The 17076-nt window shown below is 39.2% G+C and overlaps 2 protein-coding genes across 5 annotated transcripts in view; one reads left to right on the top strand and one right to left on the bottom strand.

Annotated features, from left to right (window-relative positions):
• The window catches only part of PLPP1 (phospholipid phosphatase 1), a gene marked incomplete at both ends in the record, with an annotated part of 58367 nt that extends 56280 nt beyond the window's left edge, over positions 1-2087 (top strand). For both annotated transcript variants that reach the window (XM_080637477.1, XM_080637476.1), the window contains one exon: positions 1962-2087. In XM_080637477.1, coding sequence (XP_080493603.1) covers positions 1962-2087 — 126 coding nt within the window. The remainder of the gene's footprint in view (positions 1-1961) is intronic.
• A 292-nt stretch (positions 2088-2379) lies between these two features.
• Positions 2380-17076, bottom strand: part of MTREX (Mtr4 exosome RNA helicase) — a 43851-nt gene continuing 29154 nt past the window's right edge. For 2 of the 3 annotated variants that reach the window (XM_080637942.1, XM_080637943.1), the window contains 9 exons: positions 14024-14152; positions 12810-12920; positions 12298-12486; positions 11064-11227; positions 10105-10210; positions 7648-7704; positions 7098-7260; positions 2932-3036; positions 2380-2539 (listed from right to left, as the gene is read on the bottom strand). In XM_080637942.1, the coding sequence (XP_080494068.1) occupies positions 2487-2539; positions 2932-3036; positions 7098-7260; positions 7648-7704; positions 10105-10210; positions 11064-11227; positions 12298-12486; positions 12810-12920; positions 14024-14152 (1077 nt within the window). In that variant the 3' untranslated portion in view covers positions 2380-2486. Of the gene's footprint in view, positions 2540-2931; positions 3037-7097; positions 7261-7647; positions 7705-10104; positions 10211-11063; positions 11228-12297; positions 12487-12809; positions 12921-14023; positions 14153-17076 lie in introns of those variants that run through there. The other variant, XM_080637944.1, reaches the window with a different exon arrangement.

Here is a 17076-nt window from a genome sequence, read left to right as displayed (position 1 = left end):
TGTCCCTGCCCCAGAGCTTTTCAAACAACCAAGTTGGAAATGATCAACGGCAAAACCATGTGGGCCTCTAAATATCCCTACCTTCTGCTCCTAGCTAAATTCTACATCTCAAAGCACAACAGCAGAGGAGAACTGTGTATGAGGTAAGAGGGGCAAACCCAAAGCCTTTAAGGATAAGGGCAGCATGAAAATATTAATCTCTGCCATCTTAAACAGCCTGTTTTTTCAGTCTGATAGGAAATAAAAACTCTTCAGCATGCCTTGTGTGAATTTTGAGTGATAAAAGTGTGTTCACAAGGCATGTGAAGCTGAGCTGTTCTGATGAGTGAAGAGTTATCCCGCAGAAAAGAGGATCAGCTAAACTTGGAGCTGCAGACCTGGCTGACTTAGTGGCAGCAGTTGTGCTGGCCATCATCACAATGCCATGGTGCATTCAGTCATGGGAAGGAACAGATCAGAGACATGAGCTAATTGAGGTCATACTGAGGAATTCCATTACCAAGAACTGAGGCTCACCGGCAAGGACCATGTCCAAGATAAACAAATGTTCTCTTAGCTGGAAGTCGGAAGGGCATAGTTCATTCCAAGATAAAGCTTTGTTTACTTGTGGCAATCAATCATCAAAACAAGCCTTGGAGCTGCTCTGGGAAGCTCTGCATATTGCATTAGCCGCTGTTAAATGGCTGCATGTTGAGTAAAACATAATTCTACCCCCCACTTTTGTACAACCTCATTCTCTAAGAAAAGGGGTACAGGGAATGAGAAGCATCAGGGACTGAAAAGCTGAAAGAAATTTTATTTTTTGTTAGGATAATAAGTTTAGTGGGGGCTGCTGGATGATTGCAAGGAGGGTATCTTAGAGACGCTTGGCAATACAAGCATGAATAGAAAGTGGCACTACAGGGAACACAGTTGAAAGATGAGGAAATTATTTTTAAAGAGAACTGAAGAGTCCAGGAACAGCTGAGGTGAGAGCATGCTGGGGCAGCAACTACAAATGGAGCACTAAATTGAGTTGAGTGAATTTAGCACTGAGTGGAAGCTGAAACTCATCTGGTATGCAGCTCAAGCAGCCTGCTGGGCCACCAGCCAGCCTGCAGTGTGGAGTATGGTTTCTTCTGCTGCCGTAAATTGTGTTCTGAAGTTCTCAGGTTTGCAGTGGGATGGGAGGAGGTGATGTAGGAAGGGATCATGAGAGAAAGCTTCTTAATTACTATACTTCATGCAGCACTGTACTCAGCATGCCTACTAGTATGACTTGAAGTGGGCAAAGGGAAGAAAACTGCAGAATCGGATCAAAGGATGTGTCTTGTACTGTGAAGAAAGTGAGGTGGCATGGTCAAAGAAATGCAAGGAAGGATAACGTAGGCAGTTAGCCTTACAGCTGCTGGGGCTATGAGACACTTGAACTGGGGAGGGAGCTGCTGTGAACCTTGCCAAGGAGAGGAATCCAAGGTTGGTTTAGCCAGCAAGAATAAATGCAAGTGAGGGTCACACTGCGGAGAGTAACAGTTACTAACTATTGAAGCGTCTTCCTCAGCTAAAGTACAGGCTCTCCTGTCCTATTCTAAATAACTTACAGAGTTAATTTAACCATACATGTGGTGTAGTCCCTCAGCAAGCATATTTTGCTCTTCCATTTAAAGGAAGGAGTTCAAACTATGGCTATTGTGATGAAGCAGTTCTCAACAAGGCTATTAGAGCAGTTAGTTACCACACAAACCTTAAATTTGGCTTAAACCATCAGTAGTGAAGCAGTCAGTCAGAGCGGAGCAATAGCTGGAGAAAAAGCTATTGAAAGAACAGATGATGGAATTTTACGCATGACTTCTTAGCAACTTTCTAATGTTTCAACCTGTTAAACTTTGTTTTGATAATGGAGTTTACCTTCCGAAAAAGCATTTACCCATTGTCTCCAAGACTTACAAGTACAGGATCTTAACACTAATTTGTTCACTTAGGTTGTGTACGTGTCTGACTTCTTCAAAGTGAGAGGATGTACATTTCAACCGAAAGAAGATTCCCACACAACCCTACATGAGACTCCAACAAATGGAAATCACTTTGGCAGCAATCATCAACCATGAAGCATGACCCACTTGTCTTGCTCTCTGAAAAGAAAACAGTTTCACAAGTCTAACTCTGTAATGGAAGTAAATGCCTTTAAGGGACTGCTGCTGCTCTTGGATGCTCACTTTACCTGTATATAATAACATCTACCAGAGTTACAATAACCACAGTTATTGTATATCTAAACTTTAAATATGTTGGTGCAAGCCCTTGCTTAAAAGAAAAAAGTTATTCAAACTGTAAACTTTTATTGAAAACATGGTAACAGTTATATTACATAAACTGTTTGTACATGCCTTATTAAAATAACTGTGGTTAAAATACACTCCATTAAAAAAAATTATTGGAAATGGAAGTATCGTGTGATTAAATTTCCCCATAAGGTGGCTCTTGTGCTGCTTCTGGAAGACAACCTGTTACAGGTAAAGGCTTGCAGCAAAGACAATATCCCTCTTGATTTTTGTAATCCCTGTTAAAAAGGAAAACATATTAATATCCAACACTCATAACTGACACAATCACTATTTAAATACAGTCACACATGTAACACCTTGCAGTAAAGAAAGTGATATGAGTCTTAAGCGGAAGTAACAGTACATCCATTTTCAGTCACAAACTGTTAAACTGTCAGTATGCACCAAACCCACCACCTTTTTAAGTCAAACTTTACAAGACAGATGCTTTCTGTCTGATAAAGTTTGCTCTCTTTTCTCTGGAAAGAGAGCAATGATCTCTTCACCATTAAATCAACAGCAGAAGCTTATGTTACCAAATCCTTCACCCACATTGTGTGTCCTACCTGCCCTCCCCAACTTTCCTTTTCTAGAGTTACTTCTTGTACTGTGGAAGTGAAATACGTACCCTCTGCAAACTTGTTTTCCAGCTCTGTGTTTCCGATGGCTTTTGCAGCTTGGCACATCTGCCGAAGCAATTCTTCCAACCTCCTCATGCATCGAATTATGCTGCCTGTATAAGAGGTGTGGGAGAAAACTGTGTATCTCCTGCTACATCATGTCACTAATTCAGTTGCTCGAGTTCACTTTGGATTAAAGTATTAGTTTCTTCTCCAGCCCTGTTCAATTTATCTAGAAGCCAAGGGTAAGAAAAGCCGTATGTCTTAAACTTGGTTTCTCTTTAACAGTGGAATTCTCCATCAGGCATTTCCTTGAAGCTGTCTCCAAATGCTTGTGTTGTTGTTCCCTTCTACTGCCTTCATAGCCTCTTAACTAATTTAATCAGGATTTCATGGACTGTTTAATTCTATTTTCTTTCAAGTACTTGAAACTTAACAAGTTACTTATTTAGCCCTTCCTCAAAAAACACACATGTTTGGGGGATTCATAAGTTTCCTGCTTCAAGAACACAGGTTTATTTTTTGTAATTTTTTTTATAGCCTTTGGTGTGTGGTCTACCTCACCACCCCGGTGCCACTCAGGAGTCTATGGACCAATCTTTACTACTCAATTGCATGCTTACAGTTAATGCATAAAAGCTCACACTGCAACCTAATACCCCACAATAGTTTGTTACACATTCACCTTCTGTTTTAACTTCCAAGCTCAGTCCAAGTCCCTATAACAAGTGTCACAAAATGACCCTAACCATTATGCTCTTCCAGTGGCATGCAAATTGCGTGCTGTTTGGTTATTTCCTCCAACACCATCTTGCACCTAGAGTCAAAATTGCTGTAAGCAAAATAACATCATAGGGTAAGTATGGGATGGAGTTACTGAGAGCAGCCCTGTAGAAGACTGGTGGGTATTGGCAGATGAAAAGCTGGACCTGACACAGCAATGTGCCTGGCAGCCCAGAAAGCCAACTGCGTCCGGGGCTGCATCCAAAGGAGCATGCCCAGTAGGTTGAGGGAAGGGGTTTTGCCCCATTTCTCCACTTTCATGACACCCCACCTGCAGTACTGTGTCCACCTTTGGGGCCTCCAACACAAGGACACAAACGCGTTGGAGTGAGTCCAGAGGAGGGCCAGAGAAATGATCAGAGAGCTGGAGCACGTCTCGTATGGACACAGGATGAGAGAGCTGGGCTTGTTCAGCCTGGAGAAGAGAAGGCTCCAGGGAGATCTTATGTGGTCTTTCCATACTTAAAGGGGACTTGTGAGAAAGATGGGGACAGACTTTTTAGCAGGGCCTGTAGCAACAGGACAAGTAAAGTGGACAGATTCAGACTAGATGTAAGGAAGAAATCTTTTAGGATGAGGGTTGTGAAACACTGGAACAGATTGTCCAGAGAGGTTGTAGATGCCCCATCCTTGGAAACTTTAAAGGCCAGGTTGGATGGGACTCTGAGCAACCAAATCTACTTGAAGATGCCCTTGCTCACTGCAGGAATACTGGACTAGACAGCATTTCGTTGAACCACAGAAAGATCAGCTGTAGACAAGGCATAGTAACTGGAAAAGAATTGTCCATATGAAAAGAACATTCTATAAAGCTGTTGGGAAAGTGAGAAGTAAAATAACCCTTCTCTTCTAAAACACATTCATATGTTACTAGTAGGCCATGTCAGTTTCTAAAGAAAGAACAGTCTGTGTGAGGACAGTTGTCTGTAAAACCTACTGCAATGACATTAGGTGAAAAACCCCAGTGATTGTCAACTGGACACAAGCACAAAACCAAAGCAAGTGAACTACAGGGAGCTCCCCTAAGTGTGGCCATGCTGTGTTATGGCTAGCTCCAGCTCAGCTCTGCAAGATCCTACTCATCTCAGTTTCCAAGGCCACCCCCGCCAACCATTCCAGAGAGTATCATTTACAGGCAGCATAACTGGGGGTGTTGCAGGTACACTTTTTTGGTGAATGAAAAACCCTGCATTTTTGGAATAAATTACTGTTGTGTATACTTCCTTCCACAAAGCAAAACGGCTGATCTGCAATTGGTTATTAGGATACTTTGATCAGCTTACCATTCTTCCCTGCAGCTTTAAAAAGCTCTCATTTCTATTTTTTCCCAATACACATTTCAGCTTCATGACAACTTATTTTCATCAGTTAGTCAACACTGCTCCAGTTTGTGGCAAGCATGTTTGCTCTTTGAGCACTCAGGCTTATTGCTGCAACCTCAAAAGGCAGCTACAAATTTTCACACTACTCATAACTGCACCAAAAGGGGCTTCAGACACTTGACCATCAGTACTAATAACACAACACCATCCATCTTTAGGCTGTGATAGTGAAAGCATGCCACTGACTCAAGGTTTCTGTCTAGGAAAGTTCTGCTGGTGCTCGTTAGCCTGGATGGATCACACAGCTGAACATCAGTGTCTCATGAAAGGCACAGTCTTTCAGAAAGCACTTTTAGTATGTTTGGGGAAAGTGTGTGTGATGAAAAGCAGTTTCAAAAAAAGTGGTGGCTTCCAATGCCCTCTCTAATGGCTGGACAATTTTGCCTCCTTACAGTGAGGTTGGGCCTCCCTGTAATAACAGCAGTTCATTACTGCTAATTCCACACTGCCCAGAAGTCAAAGAAGAATGACCTCATTTTAGAGCTCTAATCAGCCATCAACAACCTCCATCAAAATCACAACAGGAAACACTAATACCTAATATGAAAATTTGTACTTCAGATCAAAATAAGGATGCTGTGGGGTTTTGTGTTTTGTTGTTTGGGTTATTTTTGTTTTAGCAATGTAGAAACTTGGCTAATGGGACAAACTCCCCTGGGATTTAGCAACACCACTCTGCATTTAAGGTAAGCATAACTGGCAGTGGACTTCTGAAGGGCTTCCCCTCTTTTTGGACAATGCACAAAAAACCAGCCAAATTAAAAGTTAAGGGAAGAAACATGTGTCAACCCCTGCCACAACAGCTGAACTTCTCAAAATAGGCCTGCAAGATCTGGTTTTGAGGGAGCTACCTAACTGGCTGACCTTAGCCCAAATACAGTGAATGAAAAGCACTACTGCCCAGTGTATTCTGAACAGTCAAGTGCCAATGTGAAAATATAAACCAGCTACTGCTTCTCCCTTCTGTGTTCCTCAGCCTCAGGGTGCCTCCACAGCAGATGTAAGGAGATGTTAAGGATTCTAAATCCAGAATCAAAGACTGCCAGGATTCCTATTGCTTGCAGGCAACCTACTTTAGAAAGTTCTATGCACTGGGTTACAGAACTGCATGACTTCCTTTGTTTTAAGGGCTCCCATTTGCAACTGTGTACATACAAAAAATTAAACAGCATTTGAAAGAGGCAAGACAACGATGACAGGAATGACTTCAAGAAGAATGTTCACGTATCAGCAGTTACAAACAGCACTGGAAGACTGGTGCACTCATCCTACTGTTCTTCACAACTTTCAACATTGCTGATAAAAGATGAAATCAGGTTTCCATTCTGGTTTGACCTTCAGTTTTTACAAAATATCTGGGCTTTAAGTGATCCTACTTTTTAAATGATGAAAACCAAGTATCCTTCCTCAAGCTGCAGTTCCTAGTTCTCCAGTTTTAAGAACCATACTGACCCAGGCGGCAGGTTACATCTAGGCTTTCCAAGTATCTGCACTGCACTGCTGTGACGAACCATCCAGAACAGAGATGTGGTTACCACCTCTCACTTCTATCATCACTAAGACAGCAGGAGGAACCTTCAACTTACCAAGTAAATAAAACAATTAACTGTAACAAGGACAAGCACAAGAACTGTACATCTTGATGTCAAGCATTGGGAATATGATTCTTTCCTCTAACTAGTGAAAGAAAGTTACCTTCTGTTGTAATAAACAGGATTTCATTTATAGAAAGCTTTCAAAATTTAGAGATATGCCTTTTAAAAATCTTCTATAGATTCTTAATAGAATCTATAGATACAGAATTAGATATAGAATTCTATTAAGACTTCTATATAGGTTAGAAATTAACCTATATAGTAAAAAAATCTTTCCAACTTCATTTCAGCCATGCAGAGACTTGAATACACCTGGGTTAAGAGATTTTACGATCTTTCATACGGTTATTCAGAATTACCATTCCACGATATGGAATTACCATCTCACACCTAAAGAAGAACTGATTAACATACCTTCAAAGACATCAGTCATTTTACAGATGTGAGCAAAGTTAGCACCATTTGCCCATGTATGGACAACATCCATGAGGTGAGGTCTGAAAGAATTCAAGTAATTTTCTTCATCAATTTCCAGTTTTGCTTCTGCTGACACCTTGGCAATTCTTTTTGCACACTCCTTTAAAATAAAGGTTTTTAAATTTATAATATGCTTAAACAGATTAAGTCTTGCATACTATTAGGTACTGCATACAGGATGAGGTTTCCCTTTCAGTCTTAAACAATTCAGAATCAGAAAAAAACCCCACTGTTCACATTAAGTCTGCCTGCACTAGCATCTTAAGAGTATAGTAAGCAAGCTCATAGAAGTTTCTAAAGGCATGTTCTAAATCAGCATAAAGACCTCCTGCAAACAAGATAACCCATTATTACACATTGCAAAACCACATGCAGTGTCAGCCAAATTCACTGATGATCGAACTATGTGCTTATACTTTACCCACACTCTTCACTCATGTTAGCATTAACACTGAGCTTGGACCTATTTCTAACAGACAGCATTTACCTGCATTTGCCGAAGTGGTCCTGCCAACTGCTCTGTCAGTTTTGGCATCTCACTGGACTGAAAAACAAGACATTAAATAATCTCATGCACTTCCATACATTTTCATTTTCTCTATACCAAATTAAATGCAAAAATAGAAGCTCAGTGTGTGCTAGTGCCATCCTAAATTATTCCAATGACTTCTCAAATGTGTTATCAAACAATAAAATTTACTGAACTCCCCACATACTCATTCCTCAAACTAAATCAGAAAACCAAAGATCTTTCTTTACAGTGTGGCAACAGTATGAAAGAAACCTGCCTGCTTTCTGCATACTTTGAAAATTCCCTCTGTTTAGCTGTCTCATAGTTCTGAACTGCCAAAATGATGGTAATGAAAAAATGAACATGAGCCGGCTTCAGTGTGTGCTCGCAGCCCAGAAACCCAACCGTATCCTGGGCTGCATCAAAAGGAGCATGACCAGCAGGTCGAAAGAGGTGATCCTGCCCCTCTACTCTGCTGTCATGAGACCTCACTTGGAGTACTGTGTGCAGTTCTGGTGTCCGCAACATAAAAAGGACATGGAACTGTTGGAACAAGTCCAGAGCAGGGTCATGAGGATGATCAGGGGACTGGAGCACCTCCCGTATGGAGACAGGCTGAGAAAGTTGGGGCTGTTCAGCCTGGAGAAGAGAAGGCTGCGTGGAGACCTCATAGCAACCTTCCAGTATCTGAAGGGGGGCCTACAAGGATGCTGGGGATGGATTATTCATCAGGGACTGTAGTGACAGGACAAGGGGTAACGGGTTCAAACTTAAACAGGGGAAGTTTAGATTGGATATAAGGAAGAAATTCTTTACTGAGAGGGTGGTGAGGCACTGGAATGGGTTGCCCAGGGAGGTTGTGAATCCTTGGCAGTGTTCAAGGCCAGGTTGGACAGAGCCTTGGGTGTCATGGTTTAGCGTGGGGTGTCCCTGCCCATGGCAGGGGGGTTGGAACTAGATGATCTTAAGGTCCTTTCCAACCCTAGCTATTCTGTGATTCTATGATTCTATATATGAAAATATGGCTATACAAATACAGCAACATTTTTATGTCCTACCTGTTTAGACCCAAGTACTACTGTTGGGTGAACCACAATATTCTAACGATGGTTTACCTCGGCATGCCTTCTACTAACAAAAGTAACCCATTAGCATCTGCCACTAATGTGCCTCCCACATTTGGAATTAACCTGAGTGATACATGTTGCTCTACATCTGCAGTAATATTTCATATGCAAGTGGATTTTTACTGTATTTTCTTAATGATGCTAAACTTCTATACAGCTTGTAGGTGGGAAAACAATGGTGTCTGATGTTAAATACTCTTTTTTTTTTTTTAAATATATGGTCTGTTTTTTAACAGCTCTTTTCGTATTAATACTATGTAGTGCTGCCATTTCCATCAACAGGTCAAGGGTACTGTCCAAATGATGTAACACAGACATGTTTCAGAATTAAAGGTACGCTCACCCCAGAGTGTAGGAGCAAATATTGTTAAGCCTCTGTTTTGAAATAATTATTCTACATTTTAAGAATGTGTGTGTATACATACATAAACACAAGTGTGTGAGCTGAGAATTTATTAATACAGCTTCACTGCATGGTGGGTGTCCTGAGTTCAGCAGCAGCAGTCATTTTTCTCCTTCTTAGCAGCTGGTGCAGTGCTGTGGTTTTGACTTTTAGCCTGGGAACAATACTGATAACACCGATGTTTTTAGTTGGTGCTCAGTAATGTTTACTCCGATCAAGGACTTTCTGAGTCTCATGCTCTGCCAGGGAGGAGGTGAAGCCAGGAGGAAGCAGAGACAGGACACCTGACCCAAACTAGCCAAAGGGGTATTCCATACCACAGCACATCATGCCCAGTATACAAACGGGGGGCAGTTACCCGGAAGGGCTACATCCCTGCTCAGTCAGGCTGGGTATCTTTCAGCGGGTGGTGAGCGGTTGTATTCTCTTCCCTTGTTATTTCCCTTATCATTATTATTATTGTTGGTAGCAGTAGTGATTTGTGTTATACCTTAGTTACTGGACTGCTCTTATCTCAACCTGTGGGAGTTACATTCTTTCAATTCTCCTCCCCATCCCTCCGGGAGCAGGGGGAAGGAAGGAGGGTGAGGGGAGTGAGCGAGTGGCTGCGTGGTTCTGAGTTACTGGCTGGGCTTAAACCATGATAGGGGGAAACTGGCAGACTGATTACAAGGACTGCAATTTTACACAACCTTTGGTATGTCACACATGGGAAAAGATATTTCAGCACTGAAGCTGCAATGCTTTTGCTAAGCTCAGTGGGAGTTCATGTCAAACGCCTTAGGAAAGGATAAAAAATGTGCAATGGCTGGTACTGTTATGACCAATTCTGAAACTGAATTATAAACAACATTGTTGGTAGACAGAAATGTCTAGAATTCATGCACTGAAAAAGTAACTCACATTCTCTTGAAATACAAAACAGCTTAGTAGTGCAGCTGTCTGTTCTGGAGATAAGTCATTGAAGATACCATTGAACATCATTTCTGTCAAGAGTAGTTCATCAGCACTAAAATAAAGAGGAACAAGCTTACAGAGACTTACGGATATGTAATTTTTAAATTAACTACTATTAATCTGTTTTGTGAAGTAATTTGATACAGATAAGAAACAAGAGCTTCTTTATTTTTCTTATAGGAACACCAAAACCTAATATATGCTGGCTCTTTAAGGATGCTAATTAGTAAGAGTGAGACAGCATTTTAAAGAAACTAAAAGCTCTTACTGGACTACAAAGAATCTCTCCTGATAGTTCACAAGTTAGTATTAACAATTGCTTTATTCAGTTTTTATCAGACAGGCTACCAAGAGATTGAAAAGAACCAGGCAGTTAGGCAGCAGGACCAGAACTAGTACTGCTGCTGCTCAAAAAAGATTAAACTGGATATTTCCAAGATACTGAAAAAAGCAATAAACTTGCTTCAATTTACTAGTAGAATAAAGGCTTAATTATGAACTACGAAAGGAAGTACACGAAGTGGATACAAAATCCAAACATGCTATTTGGATAAATATCAAATTGCAGATAAAACTACACATTCATTTTTGGAATTAATCAGACAAATGCATAAGATGGGGAAAAGAAGTATTTTTTTACAAGAAAAAGCGTAACCTGTCAGCAAACAGTTCCTGAAAGTCAGGAAGTTGGTAAAATTCTGATTCAGCTTCCCCACTTTTAATTGTATTTTGTCCTTAAGTTGCTATCTTTATTGTTTCAATCAGCATATTCTGACATAAGTCACAGTCTCTGATCCATCTTTCTTTCAGTGGTTTCAGAACTTAGAAATATAAACATGGCATACTAATTTCATCAAAAACAGTAAAATGTGTATTCATGACAATAATCATCCAGAAACAATTACCTGCTGATTTCACATGCAACCCGCCCTTTCATCTCAATAACATCTGAGGATGTGGCAAACCCCAGTCTTCTCAAAACACGCTTGCGGCATTTGAGTTCATCCATTTGTAAGACTGTTCTAGCTTTTTTCAGTTCTCGTCTTGCTGCTTTGATATCTACAGCAATCTGGGGGGAAGGGAGAGGGGAGGAAGAGAGAGAGAGAAGACGGGGAATAGGGAGGCAGAGAGAAATAACATGATCTTGGTTTAACAAACACAACTGTTCTAAAGAAATTGTGTCATTTACATCAGGGCCTCAGCATGACAGAATATGAACACAGTTGACAGTGACTCATCCAATTCCACTGAGATGGAGATTAGGAAATTTAAAACAAATTTTAAAAAAAAATAAATCTGTACTAAATCTGAGCTAATCAATGGTCCAATCAAATGCAACCAAAAGGTATTATTTCCAGCTATTAGAGCTTCTCTACTGTCATCTTGTTTGTCACAGTCACTGTCAACGTTCTCACAGCTGGCTGTACAGTGCAGACACCTTTGCAGAACACTGCTTGGTCCATCAGGTCTTACCACATACAACTTTTGTGCTGCCCACACCAGAACCACCTCGCTTCTGTGAAGTGGCTCCTGGAGAACCTGTTATCTAGAGCAGCATAAAAACATTACAGCTGTTTTTGTGCGCAACCAGTTTCAGTTTAGCAAGGTTCAACTCTGTACAAAGTAAATAACTGTACTGCTTCCAGTGTGGGAGGTGGCTCAGGAAGCAGCAGCACCATGATTAGTGATTAGGATGGTATACTTCCCCAAGCTGGTAAGCCTCATCAATTCAGCTTAGCTCTGTACACGCATATAAAAAAATACTCAGTTTCAACTACATGTGAAGACCTGACCTGCACTTTGCTAGACCTATTTAGTGAAAAAGACTCTAGTGGCACCTCTGTAACCTAATCCCTGATGACCTTTTCTGGAGAGTTTTATTTTCAGATGTATTAATCATGGGCATACCACTGACTCAGCCAGTTTGTTAGTGAGATTAATTTATTTTGCTGTAGTTAAAAAGGATTAGTTGGGTTTGTTAATTTTAAAAGGATTATTTTCTCTTCTTCATTAAAAAAGGATTATTTTGGCTTTGCAAATAAAAAATAAAAATAAAAAAAAAAAGCAAGTAAGAAGGGAAGTACTGGTTTCTCTCTCTTCAGCTAAATACAGATAGAGGGTTCTGTTTTATATTTTTACCTGTGCTTTTTTTTCACAAAGTTTGTATATGGTTTCCAAGTTGGGATCATTGTGAAGAGGATGTGAATACATCCTATGCTCAAATGCCTCTACTTTTTGGATTATTTTTTTCAGTCCTTGATCTTTGATGCCCATGTCATCAATAGGGTCTAGTAATGGTACTCCATCGGGAAATCGCTTCTGTACTTCCTGGAAGGAAAAAGGTACTTTTTTTTCTAGAATTAGGAACAGAAATAAGCTACACTCTTACAAATCAGCTGGCACAACTACAGAGACACAGAAGGAAGTGGTGTAAGTTTGTTATGTGATCTTCCAGCAGTTTTCAAAATCAGTTTAAAATGACTGTTGACAAGAGGAATCAACTGACATACATGGTGGCTTCCAAGCTCTATAAAAAGAATAAGGGTGAAAATGTGATAGCTTTAGACAAATTTCTTTGGAACAATTTCTCTTGGGTCCGAGAGTACCTTACTAATCAGAGCAGAGAGCTTACACAGCCCAGTGGAACTTACTTTTATAGATTTTAGCACACTTTGTCTGTTGTCAACAGGCCGCAGGTCTTTCGGTATGTAAAGTCGGACACTGCTGATAGCTGCAACAAGATGGACCAAAATAGGAACAACCTGTAAAAAAGAAGGCAGTAACTGATGCATCAGTAAAAAAATTGTTATTTATTATTATTGTCACATAGCACAACTTTATGAAGGAAAACAAAACCTGAGGTATTATAAAGAAGAAAAGTGAGTTTGTCCAAATGGGAAAATTCTGTATTCAGTTAAATCAAGAGAGAGGCTTAAATTAATTAAAAATAAAATAAAAGAGTGGGGAAAAAAAAAAAAAAATAGATCAGTTTTTCTATTACCTTGTCTCTTATCTACAGGAATACCTGTTATGATCCAAACCAGACAAAGTTATTGTCATATACTTAACTACGAATGCTAACAATGGAGAACATCAAATCGGCAAATACATATACGTAAGTATCAAACCATGAAGCCGCCATGAAGTCTGTGTCTCAAGCTTTAAGCTGACTTCGTGAAAAAAAAGGGAAAAAAAGACAAAGAAAAATTAAAATCTGTCTCTGATCTGAAACAGAGTTTCAATTTAAATAATGCAGTGCTTTCACTAAAAAATCAATTTGATTTTAGAATGAGATAGGCTCACAGAGCAGAATGGGTCTGAAAAAGAGAAGTAAGTAAAAAAAAGAATTCTGTTCCCAGAGGCAGAAGATAATGCTAAGAAAAGTATCTGCCAAACAGCATCAATAAATTTATTACTAAAAGATTATAAAAATTCTAACTAAATTCTCAGTTCTAGTAGAACAAATGCACATAACCCACATCTTGCACAAGCATGCAAGAAAAAAACAGCTTATAAAACACCTGGTTATTTGTAGATTTTATCACACACATAGGTAATTTTCATAACTTCGTTTACATTACTGCTATTGTCTTTTACGTACTGATTTGAAATACATAACACACAGCAAGCACTTTTCAAAGCACTTCTTACAGGTTAACAAATCCACTCAAGTATTTTGTTCACAGTTTCAAGTTACTTCTTCAGTGAAATTAGCGACTGTTTAAGAAAGCAGAGTCAGGCGAACAGCTCCTTTCTCTTCCTTAATACATCAACCCCTCTTTCACCACAGTTTGAAAATGCTTTGGAAATAGAATGTTTGAGAACATTTATAAGAAACTGTTGAGAACAAATATGCGTAACAAACCTGCATCTCTCCTTTCTCATCAAGGCTGATTGGCTTTGCGGACTCAATAGTAGAATTTTTCAAACTGTCTTTACTGCAGTACAGTAGCACTTCAACTACATATAACGAGTCCAATTCAGCACAATTTGGCTGTTGAGGGCAAAGAAAAAACAGATTATCAGTTATTCTAAAATACCAGAAAGAACTTAAGGAAAAAGCATGATTTATTCAATATTAAAGGTATGAAATGAGCTAGTGCTCATCACAGAGTATCAGCTCAGTGATGCAGTATGTTCTAAAAACTACTGAATTAGTATTGTTTGAAAGATCTGTCACAGATAAAACCTTGACAAAATTACCCCTTCCCCATCCTCCCTTGTCTGTGTAGCCTAAATTCTACCTGCAGTTTCAGGAGCTTCTGTCTTCTTCTAGACATAGCTCTTTCAGTGTAAGCCCACTACTTCACAACTGTAATGCAAAATATTCACATCATGCTAGGAGTACTGAACTTTGCCTTTTTTTTTTTTTTTTTTTAAGAAACACAATTTGAGGCATCTGTTCCATTTGCAGGTTTTCACATTCAGTTTTTTACCACAATAAAAACCTCCGAAAAAATTCGCAAGCATTACAGTTTCTATCTGCAGATGAAGCTGCATTTTGCAGACCATATCTTTATACGACCTGAACTCCACACATAACATCTGACCTTCATTTAAAGAACACAAACATGCAGATGTGGTGCTTAAGACTACTGTTCACAAAGCCATATCCTTTCTTATACACTGCTTTAAAAAAACCTGACGTTACTTATTTGACTGGATCAGTATGTGCTAAGGTTGCTCAAATAGACTCCTACAACAGGCAAATATTTTTATGAGATTGACTAACTTACAGGCCTAACACTGAAGGCAGACCTCATCTTATAAAATAGTATGTGCAAGCTTCCCTGTTTCCAAATACAAGACAGAGTCTTTTCAAAATCCTGTGTTAACTCAGTTCGGTTTTACTGGGCAGTGTTTTTCATTACAAATCTACCTCATACTGGGTTTTTCTCACTGCATGTAAAGCAGGGTGGAGCCAGCTAGCATTTCTAAGAGATTCTCAGAAGTACTGAAACTGCCATAGTAAACTGAACAGAAAAACAGGGCCATCCTGTTCTACAAGGTATGTAACTTCTTCCAGAAATGCAGTTACTTGCTGGGGAAGAAGCCGTTTCTCTGAGTTCAATGACACATTTGCAGAAAGCACTCACAGCAATGTACAACACCCTTGCTGTTCTCCGAATTAGAAGTTTAAAATAATATCCACGTGTACCAAATCAGTGTCCAGACAAAGCCACGGAAAGCTTAATGGTGACTTGAATGAAGAAGAGACTAAACTTACAGCTGTGCATACATGCTACAGAAAATACTAGCATTGGAAATATCTAGAGAATTATGAGGGGAAAAAACTTTTTATCAGTAACCATATTGTAAACCCATTAATAAAGCAAGAGTATGCATTAACATTTGCTGTTAATTACTAATATTCTAAGTTTACATATACCAATGGCTTTTAGATAATGCTGACCAGACGTGACTTAATCTAGAACTGCTTTTTGAATATGTACTGTTCCCTTCAAGGGGTTTCCTACAGTATTTTAGATACTGGCATATTTTTATATGCAAAAGAAGGTTAGGACACTCGGTAAAAATCTGATAGTCACAGACATCTCTATCGTATCAACTTTGAATGATTCCTTTATTTTGCGTAGATTCACATGCTTCAAGGGTAACATTCTGTCCTCCTTGGCAGAATACTGCATGACTAGGTGCCTCCCAAAGATAGATTTGCCCTGAATCATCTATTACTTCATGTACCTGAAAACAAAACCAGGTAAGACAGCTGATCATATCTGCAAATACAGAAATGTGGCACAGATAAATTCAGATTCCCAGATCAGTAACATTGGACCCACTGAAAATTCCATGACCATGACACAGCACTAAAAACGATGTTTATGCAGTAAACATTATAAATAAACATGAACAGGTACGTACACAAAATTAATATACAAGGATTATGACAATCCAAATAGGGAAGACCAAATTGCAGCATCTTGAATTTTAGTATCATTAACTGTGAACAGACAAAAACGTCTAGAACCAAGGACCAGATGACAATATGGCCTATACGCAGCTCAAGAATAAAACTAGTATACTGCTGGGACAATCTAGTGGAAATAAAATTTCTTACTCAAAAATAGTTACTCAGCAGCCTACTATAATGTGAAATACATAGTTAAGCATCACAGCTTGAAATAAATTTCAGTGTACTGTAATTCAGGATAAAGTGCTATTTGCATTCACAACTTTGTGGAACACTGCATTGTGAAATTATGCTGCAAAAACATCTAAATATAATTAACAAGGCACATAACTGACACTGACTCATGCTTTTGCTTTCATATTGCAATGAACAAAGAATTACTCAGTGAAATACAGGCATACTGCAATGCTGTCAATCTTAATTACATATATTCCTCACTAGAAAAAGGACTTCATCAGAAACTATGATAATACAGTGAAGAAAAACTTGCAATTAAAGAAAAACTAGTAATAGATGAAATTCAACATAATTTCTGAAAGCAAATCCAAAGACCTGTCCCAGCTTAGAAGTGAATTTAAAGACATGACATAATAGTGATGTATTTCCAATATTAACTTAATATACTACTACATTAAACAGTAATGGGGAAATGCACCTGTAGCCCAGGACAAAACCGCATTGAATAAACACATTAAAATGGGTAAGTTACAGCTTCTTTAAGTCATTTGTTTTGCCTCTGCTTATAGAAACTAGTCTTTCATACTGTTTCTAAAAGTCACATAGCTTTGAGCCTGTTCCATAATTTTCAGCACCTATTGTCATTCTTTCCACAGAACTCTGAAGGAAAAATTCAACCCAGCTGCTAGAATGACATAATGAAAAAAGTTCTGCTAGAGGCAGAGCCACCTCCTGCAGAACAGACCATCATTTCAAAGCTAACATTCAAACCTAAAGTCTTTATACAACAGTAAGACAGGCCAAACAGA

Source organism: Psittacula echo (genome assembly GCF_963264785.1).
Source record: "Psittacula echo genome assembly, chromosome: Z".
NCBI classification, from domain to species: Eukaryota; Metazoa; Chordata; class Aves; order Psittaciformes; family Psittacidae; genus Psittacula; species Psittacula echo.
The sequence above is the reverse complement of the archived record's forward strand: the minus strand, read 5'-3'. Positions and strand labels throughout refer to the sequence as shown.